Source organism: Sturnus vulgaris, chromosome 1 (assembly GCF_052056855.1).
Source record: "Sturnus vulgaris isolate bStuVul1 chromosome 1, bStuVul1.hap1, whole genome shotgun sequence".
In the NCBI taxonomy this organism is placed as follows: Eukaryota; Metazoa; Chordata; class Aves; order Passeriformes; family Sturnidae; genus Sturnus; species Sturnus vulgaris.
This window is the reverse complement of record NC_142243.1, coordinates 905,973-926,483: the sequence shown is the minus strand read 5'-3', so window position 1 is coordinate 926,483 and position 20,511 is coordinate 905,973. Positions and strand designations below refer to the sequence as shown.

The following is a 20,511-nucleotide window of genomic DNA, read 5'->3' as shown; positions in this document are numbered from 1 at the left end:
GATCCACTGCCAGTGCTGACCTGGGCAGGGAAGGGTTTGGGGTGAGATCCCTCCCCAGGTCACGGCACGGATGGACAGAGCTCACGGATTTGCTCTGGAAAGGCCCCAAAAGGTGGCTGCAATTCCCAGGCTTTCAAATCATCTTTAATATTCTGAGTAACTCCCCCAGGAAAACTCAGACTTGGCAGCAGCAGCTGCTTCTTCCCAGGTGAGGGAATTGGTGCTGGATTTCTCCTTTGAGACCGAAGAGCCATCGCTGTCCACCTGTCTGTGTGTCCGTCCTGTCTGTGTGTCCATCCTGTCTGTGTGTCCATCCTGTCAGTCCTGGCGTCCCTCACCCCGCCCTCTGCTGCTGCTGAAGCCCAATCCAAGGCAGGTTTGTAGGGATGTGGTGGGATCTGACCCCGCGCTGGGCTCGGCTGCTCCTGGATTTGGGCACAGTGGTGGAATTGGGGCCTTAAGGCTCGGCCCTGCTTTGCCCCCGGGGGTCCCGGGGTGTGGGAATGGGGATGTCCATACCCTGAGGAGACACCGGTGAGGGTGGGAGGGGATCCCTCAGGATGGGGAGCACCCATGGGTGAGGTGGCCCGGGGCTGTCATGGGACACTGGCCACACAACCCACTGGAGAGGAGGAGCTCCAGGACACTGCCTGGCCCGGCCCAAGGCTGGCAGAGCCTCCAGCCATGGAGGTGTCCAAGATGTGACCCTGGGTGGCTCCAGGCCTGCTCCTGGGGATCTCTGCCAGCCCCTCCAGCTTCCTGCCCCCAGGAGTTACAGTTCCAGTGGGTGCTGGAAGGTTCCATGGGCTGCTGCCATGCCCAGGCTCCATCCCAACCCCAGCCCCATTCCCAATCCCATCCAGCTCCATTCCAGCCCCAGCCCCAATCCCAGATCCCACCCTGCTTCCCCCAGCCCCTGGGACCCCTCAGCCCCTGGGACCCCCATGCCCCTCCCCACCCCTTTCCCAGCTGTCACAGCCGTGTCCCCCCATCCATGCTGGCGGCCCCTCGGCCGGTCCCCTTGGAAACGCATCCAGGGCCGGAAGCCTGGGGAATACTAAGCAGGTGCAGCCCCTTCAATCCCCCTTTGAGAGGGACAGAGCGGGGCTTGTTCCCAGCGCACAGCCCGGCCAGGAGCCGCGGCTGCTGGGGGGAGAGGGGACCCCCATTCCCGGCGTGCCCCCAGCCCAGCCCCGGCACACACGGCGGGGGGCACAAGGGGGACACGGCCGAGCTGATGGGGGCCACCAAAATGGGGTCCCCGGGGAGCCCCCGGCAATGCCCCGAGCGTCCTGCACTGGGTGTGGGGTACGGGAGGTCTGGTGTGGGACACCCGACGTGGGGTGCAGGATTTGGGATGTGAGATCTGGCATGTGGGATGCAGGATTTGGGATGTGGGATCTGGCATGTGGGATGCCCAGGGTGGGATTTGGGATGTACAGTGCAGAATGCCTGAGGCAGGTTGTGGAATGCCCCATGTGGGATGTAGGATCTGGGACATGGATTGCGAGATCTGGGCTGTGGGATGCCCAGCACAGGATTTGGGATGCACAGGGAATGCGAGATGCCTGGTGCAGGATGTGGAATAGCCATGCCGGACACATTCCTGCGCTGCAGGTGGAGGTGTCCAAGGACACGCGGTGACCTTGGGAAGCCTCGGCCAGCCGGGAGCAGCTGCGGGCCGCGGGGGGATGAGGCATCCATGGAGCAGGGACAGCGCAGGAGCAGCCGCTCCCCCAGGGACGGCTCCGGGGTGTCCCCGGGTGCCGCCCCGGCACCGCCACACCCTGCCGAGGTGGGAGCTGGGGCGAGGGGCCGGGGGTCCCGGCTGGCCGTGGCCATTGCGAGCCCGGGCACGTCCCCGCCCTTTTCCTCTCCCGGCTCTTCCCCAGACGCTGCCGGGGCTGGAGCAGTCCCTGCCCACTGGGGACAGCTCACTGTGACAGAGGCCGTGGTGGCAACTGGTGGCAACTGGGCCAGTCTGGCACTGGCGAGCAATGCCAGGGCCGTGGGGAGCCCAGGCGGGGAACAGGGGGGTCCCAGCCGACCCTGGGGTCTCTGCCCGGGGGTCTGAGCGGTCACAGCCCCTCCCTGTGCCCGGGCCGGGGCGGGAGGGGGGTGAGTGCAGGGTGGGGTCCCCCCGCCCCAGCTGAGGATGCTGGGGGGGATCCCGGTGCTGGTGCAGGGATGGGGCCCCGCCCCGTGCAGGAGCAGTTTTGGGGGGGGTCAGAGAGGGGTGCTGGCGCTGGGGGATCCCGAGAACATTCCCCCGCTGCTGCGGGGTGCCAGGACGTGTCTCCGTGTCCTCCTGCAGGAATGCCGATGCGGGGGGTGCCGGGACGTGTCCCCCAGGGACAGGGATGCAGGGATGTGTACCCCCGTGTCCCCCCCGCGATGCTGGGAGTGTCGAAATGTGCCCCCGCTGCCCCCCCAGAGGATACCCACGCTGGGGGTGCCAGGGTGTGTGTCCCTCAGTGTTGGGGGGTGTCGGGATGTGTCCCCCTCCGGGGACGCCGATGCCGGGGGGCACAGGGGTGTGTGTCCGCCGATGCCGGGGGGCACAGGGGTGTGTGTCCCCCGATGCCGGGGAGCACAGGGGTGTGTGTCCCCCGATGCCGGGGGGTACCGGGCTGTGTGTCCCCCGATGCCGGGGGTACCGGAGTGTGTCCTCCCCGCTGCCGGGGCTCCCGGGATGCGCCCCCCGGCGCTGCCCGCGGGGTGCCGGGGGGGAGCCGTGCCCGTGCCCGGAGCCGCCGCCGCGTCCGCGGTCCCGCCCCCGCCGCCCGGCCCGGCCCCCCGGCTCGGCGCGGCTCCGCTCGGCTCGGCGCGGCTCGCTCGGAGCGGGGCGGGCGGAGCCGCTGCCGGTGCCGGCCCCGTGGCGGAGCCGGGGTCCCTCCATGCCGCCATGGCCCCCCGCGCCCCCCGCGCCCCCCGCGCCCTGGCCCTGCTGCTGGCGATCGGCGCCCTCGGTGCGTACCGGGACCGGGGACACACGGGATGGGCACGGGGGGGCGGATCCCGGGGCGGGGGGGATCCCCCGGGTGGGGAGCGGGAAGGGGAGGGGGGGGGGCTGCGGGGTGGGGGGGATCCCCTCGGCGGGGCTGGATCCCATTGCAGCCCCGGGGGAAGGTGGATCCCCCTGGGCGGGGGCTTGGATCCCATCGCGGGGGGGTGATGGCATCGATCCTGTCGCCGGGGGCTGGATCCCCTTTATGTGGGGGGGCATCTGCAGGAGCCAGGGAAGGGCTGGATCTCCTTGCAGGGCGGGCGGGATCCCCTTGCCGGGGCCGGATCCCCTTGGAGGAAGGGCTGGATCCCCTTGCCGGGGCCGGATCCCTTGCGGCAGGGGCTGGATCCCCGCGTGTGTAGGGGGAGCATCTGCAGGAGCCAGGGAAGGGCTGGATCCCCTTGCAGAAGGGAGCGGATTCCCTTGCAGGGGCTGGGTCCTCTTGGGATGATTATGGGGTGTTCTTGCAGGAAGCGGAGGGGGTTGGATCCCCTTGGAAGGGGCTGGATTCCATTGCAGGGGGAGTTGGATACCCTTGGGAAGGGGCTGGGTACCCTTGCAGGGAGCTGGATCCTGTTGCAGGGGCTGGATTCCCTTGCAGGGGCGGGATCGGGTTCTGTGTATGGGGTGCACTTGCCCGAACCGGAGGGGGGCTGGATCCGCTTGCAGGGGCTGGATCCCGCTGTGGGGAGGGCTGGATCCCGCTGTGTGTCTGGATGGACACGCAGGAGGCAGAGAGGGCTGATCCCCTCGGAAGGGGCTGGATTGCATTGCAGAGGGGCTGATCCCGCTGCAGGGGCTGATCCCGTTGTGTGCAGCATCCGCAGCAGTCAGAGGGGCTGGACCCCCTGGCAAAGAGAGAGGGATCCATGGGGCGGGGAGGGGGGGCTGGATCCCACTGCAGGGCTGTGTGTATGGAGTGCGCTTACAAGAACCACAGGAGGGCTGGATCTCTTTGGGGGAGCTGGATCCCCTTACGGGGGGCTGATTTCCTTGGGGAGGGCTGGCTCTCCTTGCAGTGGGGGCTGGATCCATTTGGGGGAGGACCGGATCCTTTTGCAGGGGCATGGATCCCCTTGAAAGGCAGCTTGGTTTGGGGGGGCTGTGCTGACGGGGGTGTCACAGAGCTGGGTGTGGGGGCTTCTGTGGGGTTCACCCCATCAGTCCCCGGGAGATTCAAGGATTCGGGGTGCAGCCCCCTCTGCCCCCCCCAGTTCTTTGCCGTGGCGCTGGGGGGTGCGAGGTGGAGCAGGTGGGGACCTGTTGGACTCCCCCCCCAGGCTGTCACGTCCTCCAGGGGTGCGGGGGCACCTCTGACACCTCTTTCTCTCCTTGCCCCCCCCAGCATCCGCGTGGCCCCCCCAAAACACCAGCGTTGGCGAGGGGAGAGCCTGGGAGGGCTCGTTGGAGAGCAGCCCCCCGAAATGGGACCTGGCGAGTGGAGACCCCCCGGGGGGACCCAGCAACAGCACGGGCGCCGGGGGGGCCGAGGCAGGACCCCAGCTAGAGCCCCCCGGGGGGGGCACGGCCACCACGGAGCCCTCGGCCGTGCCCGAGGGGTGCCCGGGCTGCACCGGCGAGGGCGAGGCCAGCGCTGTGCCCCCCCGAGCCGTGACCTGGCCCGGGGACGGGGGCACGGTGCCGGTGGCCCTGGGCAGCCCCGAGGAGCCGGGCAGCGGTGATCGGCCCACGGCGGCCTCCCCGCCCGGCCCGGGGGGTTTCGGGGGGCTGCCGGCCGCCCTGCCCAGCCCCCCCGGCCCCCAGCTCGCCACCGACTCCGCCGAATCCGACCTGCTGCTGGCGGCCGGGGGCTCGGCCGCGCCGCGCACCCCCGTGCTGGGCGAGCCCAGCGCCGTGCCCAACGCCGGGGGGGACTCGGGGGGTGCCCCGGAGCTCTGGGCCGCCGCCTCCAGCCCGGCCCCGGCGCAGGGGGCCCGCGGCTGGACCGACCTGACGTGGCTGCAGGAACCCATCACCGCCGCCACGGGCCCGGCCGAGCCCCCGGCAGAGCGGACGGGCTCGGACATCATCGACGTCGACTACTACGACCTGTTCGAGGGGGGCGAGGGACTGGGGGGCTTCCCCGGGGGCGGCCGGGGGGCGGCCGGCTCGGCGCGGCGCCGGGAGCCCGAGGGGGCGGCCACGCCCTGGGCCCTCCACGAGCTCTACGACGACTTCACGCCCTTCGACGACGCCGATTTCTACCCCACCACCTCCTTCTACGCCGACGGGGACGACGAGGACGAGCTGGAGGACGAGGAGGAAGAGGAGGAGGAGGAAGACGGGGGGCTGGAGGACGAGAACGGCTACCGGCCGCCCGCCTCGGCCGTGCCCGGCGCCGCTCCGGCCCCGCAGGACCCCCGGCCCACCGGGCACCGAGCCGCGGCCCCGCCGCCGCCGCCAGGGCTGGCCGGGGGCAGCCCCACGGCCTGGCCGCGCCCGGGGGAGCGGGGCCCGCCCGAGAACGGCTCCGAGTGCCGGAGCGGCTACGTGCGGCACAACAGCTCCTGCCGCTCCCTCTGCGACCTCGTCCCCAGCTACTGCCACAACGGCGGCCAGTGCTACCTGGTGGAGAGCCACGGGGCCTTCTGCCGGTAAGGGACCGGGCCCCGGGGGTGGGTGCTCGCCATCACGGGGCTCACTGTCCCCTGCACCCCATCCCGGTGTTCTCCATCCCCTGCACCCCATCCCGGAGTTCTCCATCCCCTGACTCCATCTCGGGGTTCTCCATCGCAGGACTCTCCATCCCCTGCACCCCATCCCCAGGTTTTCCATTCCCGGGTATCTCATTCCCAGTCCTTCCATCCCTTGTGCAGCCCCACCCCCAGTCTCTCCATACTCCATGTATCCCATCCCTGGGCTCTTCATGTCTCTGTGCCCATCCCTGGGTTCTCCACTACCTATGCACCAGTGTTTCCATCTCTCTGCAAGCCATTCCTGGCATCTCCATCCCTTTCACCTCATTCCTAGTCTGTCCAACCCCAAATACTTCATTCCTTGGCTCTCCATTCCCTCTACCCCATCCCGGGCTCTCCATCCTGGCCCGGCATTCTCAGTCTTTCTATCCCTTGTGTACCCCACTCCCCACCTCTCCATCCTCCTTGCATCCCATCCTTGGGTTCTCCATCTCCATGCACTCTATTCCCAGTCTCTCCATCCTCCATGCACCTCATTCCTGAGCTCTCCATTCTCTCTGCTCCATCCATGGCCTTTCCATCCCCCCTGACACCGCATTCCCAGTCTTTTCCATCCTTTGTCCATTCCATTCCGAACCTTTCCGTGCCCTCGGCACCCCATTCCCGTGCTCCCCGTGCCCCCGCAGCCCCATCCCGCCGGGACTCGCAGGGGTTTCCCTGCCCCCCGAGCAGGCAGGAATTAGGTCAGGGCCGAGGCTGCGGGGCGGCCGCGCTAATCGGCCCCGGCAGATTGCGCCGGGAGGCGACGCCGGCTGTGCCCGCACCGGGACGTGCCCTGCGGCTGGCACCGAGCCCGCCCGCCCGGGGGGACGCGGGGACCCGCCCTGCTCCCGCTGGGGCTACAAACCATTGGTGCGGGCCACCAGCACCGTCTGGGAGGTGCTGACCCCACTCCCGGCGTCCCCCAGTGTCCCCATGTCACTCTGTGTCACCCCCGTCGGGGACCCCCTCAGACACCGTAACCCCCCCAGGTACACACACGGCACCCCCGAGGATGCTCTGTGGGGCGGGGGGGCGCGTTTTTTGGGGCGGGGGGACGCGTTTTGTGGCGGGGGATGGCTCAGAGCGCGTCCCCCGGCAGGTGCAACACGCAGGACTACACGTGGCACAAGGGCACGCGCTGCGAGTCCATCGTCACCGACTTCCAGGTGATGTGCGTGGCCGTGGGCTCGGCCGCGCTCGTGGTGCTGCTGCTCTTCATGCTCACCGTGTTCTTCGCCAAGAAGCTCTACCTGCTCAAGACGGAGAACAGCAAACTGCGCAAGACCAAGTGAGTGACGGGCACACCCCCAAAGCCCCCCTGCCCCCGCTGGTGCCTCGCTTTCCGTGTCACCGGGACCCCGGTGGGGACGCGGTGATGGTGGGTGGGAAAGCTGCCGGAGGCGGGAGGCGTGGATGTGGCTCCTGCTCCTCGGCTAATCCCTTAAAGCCGCTCCTGACTGGCACCAGTTAATCTGCTTCGCTGGGAGCTGGGGACACCGGCTGGGCTGCATCGGGCTGGGGACAGGGCTGGGGGGTGACAGGGAAGGGTTTGGGGTCACTCCCCCCGCCGCAGCCACTGCTGCCCAGCTCCGGGAGCAGGGAAGAGGGAGCCTTCCCAGCCCGGTCCCTAATGAGCTGTTAATTAGTGTTTGGAAATGCCAAGTGTAATTAGCAGGGAAGCTCCGTGCCAGCTCCCGGGTCTCCCTCTCCAGCCCTGCCCCGGGCTCCCCTTCCCGCTCTCTTGCCCAGAGCCCAGCTACCCCCAAAACCCCACAGTTGGGGGCACCGAGCCCCCCAAAATGTCACGCTGGGCTCATTTAGTCCCAGCTCAATTCCTGGGGACAATTAGCCCCCGAACTTTCAAAGTTCAGGCCATTGAAGCCCACAGACCTCCATCCCTGGGTATGCTAAGGCCCCAGTCCCCCCAGACTTGGAGGCATTGAGCTCCCCAAATCGTCAGAGCTGGGGGTGTAAAACCCCAAACCCCCAGAGTAGGGAGGATTTATCCCTCCAAAGCCCTTAGATCTGGGGGTATTTAGCCCCAATCTTCCATCCCTGGGGACATTTACCCCCCCCCCCCAGAACTCCAGTTTGGGACCCCTCCAAACCAGGGTGACCCCAAACCGTGGGCGGGGGCTGTGTGGGGTCCTGCTCTCACCGCTGCTCTCCTGCAGATACCGCACCCCGTCCGAGCTGCACAACGACAACTTCTCCCTCTCCACCATCGCCGAGGGCTCCCACCCAAACGTAAGGAGCTGTGTGGCACCATCCCCCCGTCCCCCTTCCTACCCCATCCTTGTCCCTCTGTCCGGTAACCTCTGCCCCCCTCCGTGATCCCAGCGCTGCTCTCCTGTCCCCGTCCTGCCATGTCACAACTCGGTCCCCGATGACCTAAACCGGACCTAGGCCAGGCAGGGGGGCAGTGTCACCCCTCTGTCCCCACCATCCCGAGTTGCCGACGGCTCTGTCTCCGTGTGTGGGTGGCAGGGGTGGCTGTGCCGGAATTTCCAGGGAGGGGACAGCCGGGGCAGAGGATGCTCCCTGGCTGTGGCATCACTGGGCAGGAGCAGCGGATGACGGCGGGTGCAGAGGATGACTCGCTCCGGGCGGCCGCCGTGGTTGGGATGCCCTCCCAACCTGCTCTCTTTCGGCTCGGAACAGAGAGAAGCCAAGGGCTTTGCGGAGCGCGAGCCGGAGGAGGAGCGTAGGTCCCTTTAGCCTTTCCCTACCCATGGCCGGTGTTCCCCGTCTTCCGACCGCCTTTAGCAGCCGTAGCCCTGGCAGGAGGCTCCGGGGCCGGCTCCCTGCCCGCTGCCGACAGGACGAACCTCGGGATGAACTCGGTGCCGGGCTCTCGTCCCCTCCGGAGTTGGAGGGTTCGGCACGCGGTGCCTGGGACGCAGCACTCCGAGGATGAGGAGGGGTCAACACCCCTGGAAAGGGATTTTTGGGGATCGTGCAGCGGTGGAGCCAATGGCACCAGCTCCGGACTGGCCGGACGTCGCTGCCCAGGAGATGGAGAATCCTGTCCCTGTGTGACGGCCACCCTTGGGTGTCCCCGTCCCTCTGCCGCTCTCCAAGTGGCACCGGGAGCACCGGAACCACCACGGCCCGTCCTGGCAGACCCCAGGCCATGGCCCGCCCACCCTGCCCCACAGCCGGGGCCGCTCCTGCCGTGGGTGCGGGACACGCTCGGGGCACAGCCCTGGCTCCAGGGGGAACATCGGGAAGAGGCGTGCCCGGCTTTGCCAGCGGCGCGGGGGCACCGGCTGTACGCTGAGGAACCGCAATAAACCCAACCCCTCTGGCCTCCTCCGGGACTGGCTGATTGTCGCGGGGACCAGGAGATGCGCCGGGCTGGGACGAGAAACCGGGAGGGGCCGGTGGGCGGGATGGGCAGGGGCTGTGCCCGTGGCTGGCACAGGTTCCTGGGCTGGCACAGGCTCCTGGGATTTGGGAGCCGCAGCACCCCGAGGTGGGGAGGCCGTGCTGGGGGACGGGGGGGGTCGCACCCTGTCCCCACGCCTGGAGCACCGCGGTGCCGGGGAGGGGACATTTGTCTGCAAGGGGTCAGTGGGACACTCGCTGGGTCTCGCCCCCATCACGGCCCTGCCCTGACCCCCCCTCTCTCCCGCAGGACGATCCCAGCGCTCCCCACAAGCTGCAGGACTCGCTGAAATCCTGCCTGAAGGACGAGGAGCCTTTCAACATCCACAACTCGACGTCGCCCAAGCACGAGGGCGGCAAAGGGGAGCAGGAGGCGGGGGAGCTGAACTGCCTCCAGAACAACCTGACGTGAGCGGCGGGGCCGGCAGCGGAGCGGGGCTGTCCCCGCACCCCCTGCCCCCGCCCTCCCCTTCCCGCTCCCTGGCATGCTTTGGTGTGTTTTGTACAGAGGAAATCGACAATTCCAGTCATAATTCGGCCGTGTCGTGGGGGGTGTTTGGTTCGTGCTCCGTGTTTCTCGCTTGGGTTCGTTCCGCGCTGTGATTTCTAAACCTTTGCCGTCCCGCAACTGACTTTTTTTGTACTTTTGCCCCACTTTTTTTGAAATACAGGTTAAAAACAACAAAAAAGGAGGAAAAAAAAAAAAAAAAAGGGAAGATCTTGAAATAAATAAACTTTTTTTTTTTTTAAAGTTAAGCCTCTTGCCGGTGCCTGCGATCTCCCGACGCGGACATTCCTGTCTCCCGACAGGGATTCGGCCCCTGCTTTCATCTGAGCGTCACCCGGGGGTGGTGGGTGCCTGGCCCTCCCTTGTCACCCTCTCCAGGCACTTTCCTGTCTCTGCCAGGCCAGGGGTGCAGCACATCCTGCCACCCTGGACACCCCGGGATGTCTGGTGGAGGTTCCTGGGCTGCTCCAGGGTTTGCTCCATCCCCATCCCTGTCCCCACGATGGGTCCCCCCAAAGAACGAGGCTGCACACGGGGTGACAGCTCCCAGCCACTCCTGCTCCAGCAGCCTCCTTCAGTGGAGCTGCCCGGGATGCCAGCGGGGTTTTGGGTGAAACGCCCCGGGGTTGTCACCCCCCCAGATCCCAGTTTGCACCTGCGTGGAGAAGAACCGGTGTCATTGTCCCAGTGGCTTTGGCGACTTCAGGCTGGCCCTGCCACGATCCCCTGGGATGGAGCATGGAGCAGGGATCTCTCCCCAGGGAATGGAGCAGGGATCTCTCCCCAGGGAATGGAGGATGGAGCAGGGATCTCTCCCCAGGGAATGGAGCAGGGATCTTTCCCCAGGGGATGGAGCAGGGATCTTTCCCCAGGGAACCCCAGCCCTTCCACCCCCTCCCCTCCGGCCGCGGCTCCGTCTTGCTCCCAGCAGGAACCGATTTCTTCTGGAGATTCATCCACGTGCCAGCACTCCGGCTTCCTCGGGAGAGAGGACACGAAGCCATTAATCAGCACACGATATTAAGTGTGCGGCACGTCGGGGATGCAGCCGGAGCTCTCCCGGGACGGGCAGGAGCCAAAGCCGCGGCTCCGCGTGGATCCGATGTTCCCCGTGCGTCCTGTGAGCCGCTAAATAATTAATTCTCGGCGAAATTAAAAGCTGAGGAGTGGTGGCAGGAGCCGGCAGTGGATCCCGGCGAGGCGGAGCGAGCGGCACCGGCACCGGCGGGGTTCGGTCCTCGCCATCCCCCTCCCAGCACGGAGCTCTAGGACAGGTAAAACCATGGACAAAGCGCTGGGAACGTGGAAACAGCAATAAAAAGGGTGGGAAGAGGAGAGAGGGATGTGCTGGAGGAGAGCCCGGCAGAGCAGAGAGGAGCAAACCCCGAGGAAAGGTGGGGTGTCCTGGCTGGGTGTGAGATTCCTGTGGGGCGGGGAGGGAGGGAAAGGGAGCTGGAATGGGATGAGCACGGCTGTGATGGGAGAGGATCTGTGCTCGTGTGTGAGGAGAAGAAACGGCTGTGTAGGGACAGGGATGTCGGAGGGGATTGGGAATCCCAGAACGATGTAGGGTTGTGGGTAAAGAGGGCAGAGGGAAGGGGCACTGCAGGATGGGGAAGGCCAGCCCTCATCTCCCTGGAGGGACTCAGCGAGGAGGGATGCAGGGAGCCACCAGTGGGGTGGGGCAGCCAAGGAGAGAGTCCAGCCAGGGCTGTGGGATCTGGAAACCATCAGCTCCTCACTGGGATCCTCCTTCACCGTGCCTGTGGGTCTGTCCAGCCTGGGGACATCGGCCATGGTGTCACCGTGCAGGTGAGGCTGGCACAGTGCCACATCGTGCACAGTGTCACCAAGGAGCTGAGGGTGACACGGCCCGGCCCCTCCACCCTGGCACAGCCCCTCCACCCTGGAGCTGCCGTGGCTCCACACGGAGGTGCCCACCTTGGAGGGGTGGCCACATTCCCGTTTCTGTCCCTTCCAAGGAGCCCACCAGCCGGGCTGGGACTGTCCCCTCTGCAGGTGGCTCCCGGGGCTGTGAGGGGTGACCCACACAGGAATCCCGGACTCAGGAGCCATCCTCGGCTGCATCCACTCAGCCCCTGGGCCGGAGGGACTTAGTGGGATTCAGGACAGAACTGGGTCACAAGGATTTAAGCAGGTTTAAGGATGCTCCTGCTCCTGCACAGGATGGGGGCCCTGTGGAGGGATTTGTCCCCGTGTCCCCCGCTCTGGGGTATTGCTCTGACCCCCTCACTCCCCCCGCTCTGTCAGACCCTACTCACCTTCCCGGCACGCTCCTGTTCCCACGGGAAGGCACAGCCTCCATTCCTGCCCCGCTCCAGCCTCCAGGAGCCCGGGCTGGCTCTGGGGCCAGTGTCCCTCGCTGTGCCCCGGGGCTTCCAGCCCAGCCCGGGGGCTCTCATCCCCTCTGCCTTCCCCGAGGAGGGAGGAGCTGGCTCTGGAGGGATGGCCGGGTTATCCGAGGGCTCCCCGGGGTGGGGCACGGGACAGGGCGAGGAGCAGGCGCCGTGCATCGCTCGGAGCCGATTTCACCGGCCCCGGGGAGGAATTCAGCTCCCGGCCAGCAAAGCAACACACGGGCTTTAATCACAGGCCTCATCACCGGGCTGCAGAGAGGCCAGAGAGCCATTAAATTTCAATGCTTGGCTGGTTTGCTGGGAGGGGAGATGGCCATTGTGGCCAGCAAGGGCTGGCACGGGATGCGGGAAGGGAACTGGCAGCGGCGGCGAGCCTGCCCTCCTCTCTCTGCTGTCCTCTTTTCTCCCACAGACACAAAACAGGATGGGAGCCGCGACCCCCAGACAAGGAGCCTTTCTTCCCTTGACAAGCTCCGGCTGCCTGAAACAAAATATCCGGGCTCGGGATTCATTGGGTGAGTCCTGATTCACCAAACGGGGCCAAATTCACCAGCCCAGGGTCCTGATTCACTGACCAAGAGCCCACACTCATGCTCTGAGCCCACATTCAGCAGCTGAGAGCCCCCATCACTGGCTGAATCCCGATTCAGTGGCCAAAGTCCCAGCTCACCACCCAAATCTTGATTCTTGATTGAGTGTCCCGTTCACTGGGTGCTGCTCAGGAGCACGGAGGGCTGCAGAAGGAGGTGGCAGCAGCTCAGAGGTCTCTGTCAGCCCCACACACCCCAACCTGTGCCCAAACCCTTCCCTGCAGGACGCTGCTGCTTTGGGCTTACAGGCTGGTCTGTCCCTCCCTGAGGTGCCAGGAGCTGGCAGTGCCATGTCTGTCCCTTGTCCCCTTCTAGACAGGTCTGAGGGCATTTCCTCACCTGAGGGCCGGCCCCACACCCTTTCTCTTGGAGGAATATTTGGAATATGAGGCAGGCTGTGTCCCTCCCCTCGCTCGGTGCCTCTGTCCCACATCTCCCAGCACAGCACAGCCTGGCTCTGGTCACACGCAGTGACAGTGCTGGGATGGATCCCACCCCTGCCGCCCCAGCTGCCAGGGGAAGGAGGGTCAGGCTTGAGGAACCATTCCCAAACCCTTCTGGACCATCCCTGACCCCAGCACGGGAGCGCTGTGTGGTGAACCCTGGGATGCTCCCCAATGAGCCCAAGGTTTGGGAGGGGCCATGTCCTGTAGGTCACTGTGGGGAGCTCCTCTGGTGACATCCCAGTGTTCCCACTGGGCTGTCTCCTGGCTTGGAGGAGCCCCTAACTGGTAAAAGCACCGGGATCCCGGTATTTAGTGCTGGAAAATACCAATTACTCCATTACTCACAGCCTGGCTGTAACAGGGAGCGATTCCAGCATTACACTGACTCCACGCTGGATTTAAAGAGAGGAGAAAAGCAAAATCCTCTTAGCTTGGTGAACTGTGAAATGCCCAGTGTGGGAACGAGGAGCTGGGCATGCGCCCACCCATGGCAGCGAGGGCTGGGACAGCTCCAGGCACGGCAGCTCCTCTGTGCCACCGCTGCCACTGGGCTGACTGGTGCCACTGGGACAGGGACAGAGCTGGGCACGGCCAGCAACAGCACCACAGACTGCTTGGGAACATAAGGGCAGGAGCTGAGCTGGCCCAGGCTGAGCGTGACCCAGCCCTCAGGGAGGGATGTGTGAGAAATGGGAAAAATAAAGACCAGGGATGCCGGGATGTTTGGAGGAGCGGGAAGCAGGATCTGGTGGGAGGCAGGTTTGAAAGTGAAAGGAGTTAAGGAAGCTGGCAGGGCTTCAAAGGAACGCTGCAAGCAGCACACACAGCAGCCATCCCTACAGGAAACGTAGCAGGAACCAGCCTGGCTACATCACAAGGTCCTCACTGACCCCAGGCTCGAGAAAAAAGGTTTAGGGGAAGTGGGAACTAGGTCAAATTGCTAAGGACAGTTACAAGGGGAGCATAAGCATGTGGGGAGACATCAGAAAGGCCAAATTGAGATGGAAATAGGGAGGGATCATTAAGGAGAAGAAGAAAAGGCTCCACCAGAAGGAGGAGGAGGAGGAGGAAGAGAGCCTTGGTCTGGACCCAGGGAAGGAGGAAGGAGGCTGGCAAAGGAGGCTGGGAATTCAGCAGGATCACTGGCTTGTTTTAAAACCCTTTAAAAGGTTTTAAAGGCTGATAGCTCAGCCTTGAGAGGTGCCAAGTGCCAGCAGGTGCCCACCACAATAACGGGGGGCTGTGCTGCCACTGAGAGAGCAGCGACTGCAGAAATGGGAATATTGAACAGCACACCCAGACTGCCTCTGACCCTCAGAACCTCACCCTGGGGGGCTCAGGAAACCAGTTAAAGGCACCTGAGAGCTGTTTGGTAGCACAGGGATGGCTGAGGGTTTACAAGAGCTGGTCCAATTTGGGGCATGTCATGGAAGGAAAGATGGAAGCCATGGGACAAAGTCCAGGAGAAGCAAGAAAAGAGATGCAGGAAACAGCATTGGGGAGAACTGGAGACCCAGGGACATGGGGGAAGTGTCTGCAAGACTCCACAAATCCCTGACAGGAGGATTGGGGTCGGGCTCTGCTCCCAGGGAACAGGGACAGGACAAGGGAGAACAGCCTCAAGCCGTGCCAATGGTTCAGGCTGGATATTGGGGAAATGCCTCCATGGAAAGGGCTGTCCAGCCCTGCCACAGCTGCCCAGAGAAGCTGTGGCTGCCCCTGGATCCCTGGAAGTGCCCAAGGCCAGGTTGGATGAGGTTTGGGGCAACCTGGGACAATAGAAGGTGTCCCTGGAATGGGATGAACTTTAAGGTCCCTTCCCACCCAACCCACTCCAGAACTCAGAGATTCAATCTATTTATGCAATTTCCATCTGTTAAAGGAATCTGGAGCCACCCTGCAGGAGCACCCAGGAGTCTCCATCACCTTTTGCTGGGAGCCACAAAAATGCAGCGTGAAAATGCAGCTCTGGTGTCAGAGCTGAGAATTTCACATGGAGGCAAGAGACAGCAGATGGGACAATCTGGTGGGCTGGGGAGCATGGAGGAGCAGCGAGACAACACTGGCTGCCATGGCAGACAAGACCAGTCAAACTTGGTGGGGTTTTGTCAGAAAAGGGGAAATTTCAGGAAGGATTTGGGAGAAAAGGCAGAGATTGATTTGTAGCTTCCTAAATCCAGCTCTGCATGGTGATCCAGAGGTGTGGGGGCAGCAGGGGTCTCTGCGGGTGCCTGCTGTCCTCAGGATCCTGAAGGTTGTACATGGGATGGGTGGGAAGAGGAGAGGCCAGGAGAAAAGGAGAAAAGGAGAAAAGGAGCTGAGGGGGAGCTCAGTGAGCAAGAGCTTGGAGGGAGAGATGGAAATGCTGCAAAGCGTGGGAGAGGGGAGAGGGGAAAAGCAGGATGGGGAAAAAGGAGGAGGAGTGGCCAAAGGGGCAAGGAGAGTGAGGATGAGGAGGCACAGAGGATCTGGCAGAGGGCAGTGGCTTTAGGGACTGAACACCTGGATCTGGGAGAGGAGGCAGAGCTTTGCCTGCCAGTTTGGATCCCACCCTGCTCTCATCATCCTCAATCCCACCCTGCTCTCATCCATCCTCAATCCCCCTGTGCCCTCATCCATCCTCAATCCCACCCTGCTCTCATCCATCCTCAATCCCACCCTGCTCTCATCCATCCTCAATCCCCCTGTGCCCCCATCCATCCTCAATCCCACCCTGCTCTCATCCATCCTCAATCCCCCTGTGCCCCCATCCATCCTCAATCCCACCCTGCCCTCATCCCTCCTCAATCCCCCTGTGCTCTCATCCATCCTCAATCCCCCTGTGCCCTCATCCCTCCTCAATCCCACTCTGCTCTCATCCATCCTCAATCCCACCCTGCTCTCATCCATCCTCAGGACCTCGGTGGTTCCCTGGGACAGCTGAGGAATTCCATGCTGAGACAACTTTGCTGCCAGATCCCTGCTGGCCTCAGCACATTTCCCAGGAATTCTCCAGTCTCTTTTGGAAAAGGCCTGGAGAGCCCTCGTGGAGAGTCAGTGGCATTTTGCTTTGAAATGGTCACGGAAATTTTAAAGGTGAGCTGAAAATGGAATCAAAACTGGTTTGGTTTTCTCCCTGCTTTATGAATAATTGAATTATTAGTGACGAATTAGTGAATTATTACGAATTAGTGAATTATTCTCCCCAGCCAGGAGCAATCAGCAAAAGCAGCATGGATAAACCCAGCAAAGGATGCCTGGGTGACAGGGGGATGTGGAGTGGGAATGAAGGGGGGCTGGGAAGAAATGCCAGGAGAGGCTGTGGAGCCCTGGCTTTGTGGGAACAGGCTGGACAGACACGTGTCAGGGAAGGTTGGAGCTGAGCAGATTTTGCTGGAGGCAGGTGTTGCTTCATCTGAGCGACCTCTCCGGGTCCCTGTGGCCTCATGCTCAGTGATCCTGCTCTTCTTCCATCAGAAATGTCAGCCCAGCTCTTCCCTCCCTCTGCCAGGGCATGCAGAGCAGGTTTATCAGCTCAGTCCTCATCATTTTTGCCAACATTTTTCACAGTTGCTCCTTTCACCAGAGATGCATTTGTTTATATTGATATGAGCGAGCAAAAAGTAAGATTTAAAATGGGAAAAAATAAACCTCGATTTCCTCTATTTTTCTTGTGTTTTCCAGTTGTGTCAGTCGCCCATGAAATCTTCCAGCACAAGGAACACCCCGAGGTGAGAATAACTCCATCGTGAAGATTTGGCCTCAGGCAAACAGGAGAAGGCAAAGGAGGGAGATGGGAATCGATGCTGCTCCATGATTTTTGCTGGAGTCTTTTAAAGGCAGCTCAGGTGTCCTGCCCATTTTACCACGCCCTCAGGATCTAAATCCATATTTATTTTCCTTGTCCCATCCTTTGTGCTTCGTCCCTGCAGCTTGACCCAAATAATTCCATGATCTGCAGCCTCGGAATCACAGACTGAGGCTGTGATCTGTCATTTTATATTTACAAACATAAATTACGAATTTATATTTGTAAATACCTGGAGGACTTGGTTTCACTGGCAGCACTTTTCCCAACCCTGCCGAGCTACAGGAGAGGGGAAGGCCCAAAGGGGACTGATTTTCCCTGAGTTTTCCTAGAGAAAAGGGCTCTGGAGACATCGGGAACATCCCTGCCTGTCCCGGATCCGCTCCCGTTCCCTGTCACAGGGAGGGACCTCACTTCAGCAATTCTTTTCAAGCCCTTTCTTGCATTTCTTCGGAGAAATTCAGCACCTGGTCCAGCTCATCCATTATTCCTTCCAGCTGCTCTCTGCTGTGTCAGGGCGGGCATTGAGGAGGTGAATTGATCCCGGAACGTGTCCCGTTCTTTTCTTCCCTGCCCATTGACTCGGCCAACATCTGCTCCGGTTAACCCGCGCTGGCCCCACAGCTCTGGCCATCCTTTATGATTCCAGAGCCCTCGGCATTGTGTCAGCAACAGCCGGGGTGTCCCGACACAAGAAAACTCTGCTTTTGCAGGGCCGGAACGGGATCGGTGCGCTAAAATCCCTCCTGGACAGCTCAGCAATAGCAGCGCTCACAGGAGGTTGATCAAAGTGTTTTCTCCCTAAAAATCATTTCCCACACGCTCACATCACGAAACCTGGTGGGTTCAGCTCCCCTTCCCTGCCAGGCTCCCGGGAATCACCTCAGACACTGCAAGATTTATCGGGTTTATTTGTTCTGCTGTGGGTTTAATTTTATTTTTTTCTACTTTTGGGCATGAATTGCTTTTCACCCACTGCTCTGCCATAGGGGCTTCATTGGATACCTATGGATCCCATATGGCTCCTCTGGGAAACAGCTCCACGATAAATACTGGAAATAGGCACGGAGCAGATGGGAGGGAAGGGGCACCAGCTCTAACAGCAAAATCCTCGCTGCCTTCGCACGGTAACAAGTCCTGGGATGTGGGCAGGAATATATTAGGAAGGACAAGAGGTGTTCGAGAGACGCAGCCGCACTTTGCATGCGGTTCTGGTCCCCTTCCCGCTGTGGGGAGAGGAAAAAAAAAGAGGATTTTAGGTTTCATTTCCAAGGCATTCCGGGCTCTGCGGCTCCTGAGGGAAGTGCCACAGGGAGGGGAACGTGACAGGGCAGACGAAAGGAGCCCGAGAGCGGCTCCATCGCATACAAATGCAGCCAGGTGGGAACACAGAGCTCCAGGAGCCAGGTAAGAGCACAGAGCTCCAGGAGCCAGGTGAGATCACACACACAGCTCCAGGAGCCAGGTAAGAACACACACAGCTCCAGGAGCAGCTCCAGGCTGGCTGGCTGGACCCAGTAGCCAAGCCCCGTGCTCCAGGAGCCAGGACAGAGCCAGGCTCTCCCCAAAGCCGCCGCGGGAATTCCGGCTCTGGCTGCACCAGCACGGGGCAGGCACCGGTTCCTGCACTCCGCAGGACCCGAGTGGGGTTCCCAGCCCTCTCAAAGGGTGGGGGAACAAAAGCAAAGCGATTTGGGCTTTTAAAGAAGCTTTCAGCTGCGGCTTTTCCAGGACCGAAGGCATCCAAGGGAAAGAAGAGAGGCAGCTCCTTTCAGTGAGCTCACAGGAAGGAAGGGGCCGGCACAAGCGGGGTCTGGGGCACACCAGGGGCTCCAGGGAGGGCAGGATGGGGAATTCAAAGGTAAAACACACACATAAACATCGGGAATAAGGGCAGAAGAACGGCCTCAGTACCCCAGCCAAATCCTCACACAGCCCCTCTTTCCTACAAGAATCATTCCGTGGCGAGGCGAGAATGATTCTTGCAAACACCTCTCGTGTTCCCAAAGCTCTTTTCCCAGGAATCTGCAGCTCAGGGGCTTCCCCCGATGGCGACAGCCCTGCTTTCCACAGCCTTGTCCCCTTTTCCCATGGGATCCCTGAACCCACGCAGTCCCTCCCTCGGCAGGGATGAGCCGCGCTTCCGAGGAGCCTCGCTCCCTGCTTTTGTCACATCGTGGGATGCCCCCTAATGCTCACAGTGCTGCATCCCGGCCTCCAGCAGCATCCCAGCGCATCCCGGCCTCCAGGACCTGCTCTCCAACCCCCCGGAACATCCCTGGCACATCCTGAACTCCAGAATCATCTCCGCAATCCCCCTGGAACATCCCCAATTCCAGAATCATCTCTCCAATCCCCCTGGAACATCCTGAACTCCAGAATCATCTCCCTAATCCCCCTAGCACATCCTGAACTCCAGAATCATCTCCCCAATCCCCCTGGCACATCCCCAATTCCAGAATCATCTCTCCAATCCCCCTGGCACATCCCAAGTTCCAGAATCATCTCCCCAATCCCCCTGGAACATCCCCAATTCCAGAATCATCTCTCCAATCCCCTTGGCACATCCCCAATTCCAGAATCATCTCTCCAGCTCCGGCACATCTCCCCTCAGCAGGGCAATCCCTGCCTCCATGACAAAACTCATTAAAGGTTACAGAAGCTTTGCTGGAGCAAATGGAAAGGTGAATTAAGTGCCAAAAATCTCAAATTGGGGCTCGGAGGCAAAAAAAAATGACGCCAAAGGATGTGGATTTTGGTGGTGATGGGCTGTAAATTTGCTGTTACTGCAGACCATGGTTAGGTGCCCAACGGATTCAGGTTCAGCACCTCCCAAATGTGCTGATAATGAAACGGGAAACAACGAGAGAGTAACAGACCCCTCACAAATACCCCAAAGTGTCCCAGGCGCTTCCCAGAGGTGTTAAACCTGCCACAGGAATGCAGGGCTTTGGAAAGGGGCAGGTGGCACCCTGGGACCAGGGCTGGGCAGTGGTGGCCAGTGCCACCAAGGCAGCGGGAGGCCAGCACTGGTGGTGGGAACCGGGATCCAGTCCCGGTTTGTGCCTTTATGGACGACGGGATGAGGATCCAGTCCCGGGAATGAATGATGGGATGTGGATCCATTCCCGGGAATGAATGATGGGATGAGGATCCAGCCCCATTAATGATGATGGGATGAGAATCCAGTTCCAGGAATTAATGATGGGATGTGGATCCAGCTCCATTAATGATGATGGGATGTGGATCCAGCCCCATTAATTATGATGGGATGAGGATCCAGTCTCGGGAATTAATGATGGTATGTGAATCCAGTCTCATTTAGCACTTTAATTAACCACATGGCTGAGGATCCAGCCACTTTCATTGACGGTGAGATGCCCATTAATTGGCGATCCAGCCCCACTAATAAGCGGTCCAGCCCCATTAATCAGCGATCCAGCCGCGCTAATTACCGATCCAGCCCCGTTAATTAATTAGCGATCCAGCCCCGTTAATCAGCGATCCAGCCCCGTTAATTAATCAGCGATCCAGCCCCGTTAATTAATTAGCGATCCAGCCCCGTTAATCAGCGATCCAGCCCCGTTAATTAATCAGCGATCCAGCCCCGTTAATTAATTAGCGATCCAGCCCGGTTAATTAATTAGCGATCCAGCCCCGTTAATTGGCTGCGCGGGCTCTCCGGGGGCTCCAATGGCGGCTGCAGTCCCCCCGCCCCGCCAGCAGGCGG

At 62.0% G+C, this 20,511-nt stretch overlaps 1 protein-coding gene and 2 long non-coding RNA genes across 7 annotated transcripts; 2 read left to right on the top strand and 1 right to left on the bottom strand.

Moving 5' to 3' along the window:
- The first annotated feature begins 2,905 nt into the window (after positions 1-2,905).
- On the top strand, positions 2,906-9,828 carry CSPG5 (chondroitin sulfate proteoglycan 5). Of its 2 annotated transcripts, none has more exons than XM_014890412.2 (5): positions 2,906-2,969; positions 4,353-5,601; positions 6,785-6,973; positions 7,860-7,932; positions 9,323-9,828. In XM_014890412.2, the coding sequence occupies exons 1-5, from the start codon at positions 2,906-2,908 to the stop codon at positions 9,482-9,484; spliced, it is 1,737 nt and encodes a 578-aa protein (XP_014745898.2). In that variant the 3' UTR covers positions 9,485-9,828. The 2 variants fall into 2 exon arrangements, with proteins under 2 accessions (XP_014745898.2, XP_088031298.1); XM_088175172.1 differs by lacking the exon at positions 9,323-9,828 and adding an exon at positions 8,347-9,000.
- LOC148225032 (uncharacterized) lies at positions 9,793-13,174 on the bottom strand. The gene is made up of 3 exons (XR_015807672.1): positions 12,888-13,174; positions 11,863-12,692; positions 9,793-10,845 (listed from the first exon to the last, which is right to left on the bottom strand). It is a non-coding gene; the product is annotated as an uncharacterized LOC148225032 (long non-coding RNA).
- Positions 11,033-19,458, top strand: LOC148225031 (uncharacterized). Of its 4 annotated transcripts, XR_015807654.1 has the most exons (5): positions 11,033-11,392; positions 12,371-12,473; positions 14,877-14,993; positions 15,890-16,069; positions 16,658-19,458. It is a non-coding gene; the product is annotated as an uncharacterized LOC148225031 (long non-coding RNA). The 4 variants fall into 4 exon arrangements; XR_015807660.1 differs by lacking the exon at positions 14,877-14,993 and having other exon boundaries at positions 11,040-11,392; XR_015807647.1 differs by lacking the exon at positions 11,033-11,392 and having other exon boundaries at positions 12,153-12,473.
- The last annotated feature ends 1,053 nt before the right edge of the window (positions 19,459-20,511 follow it).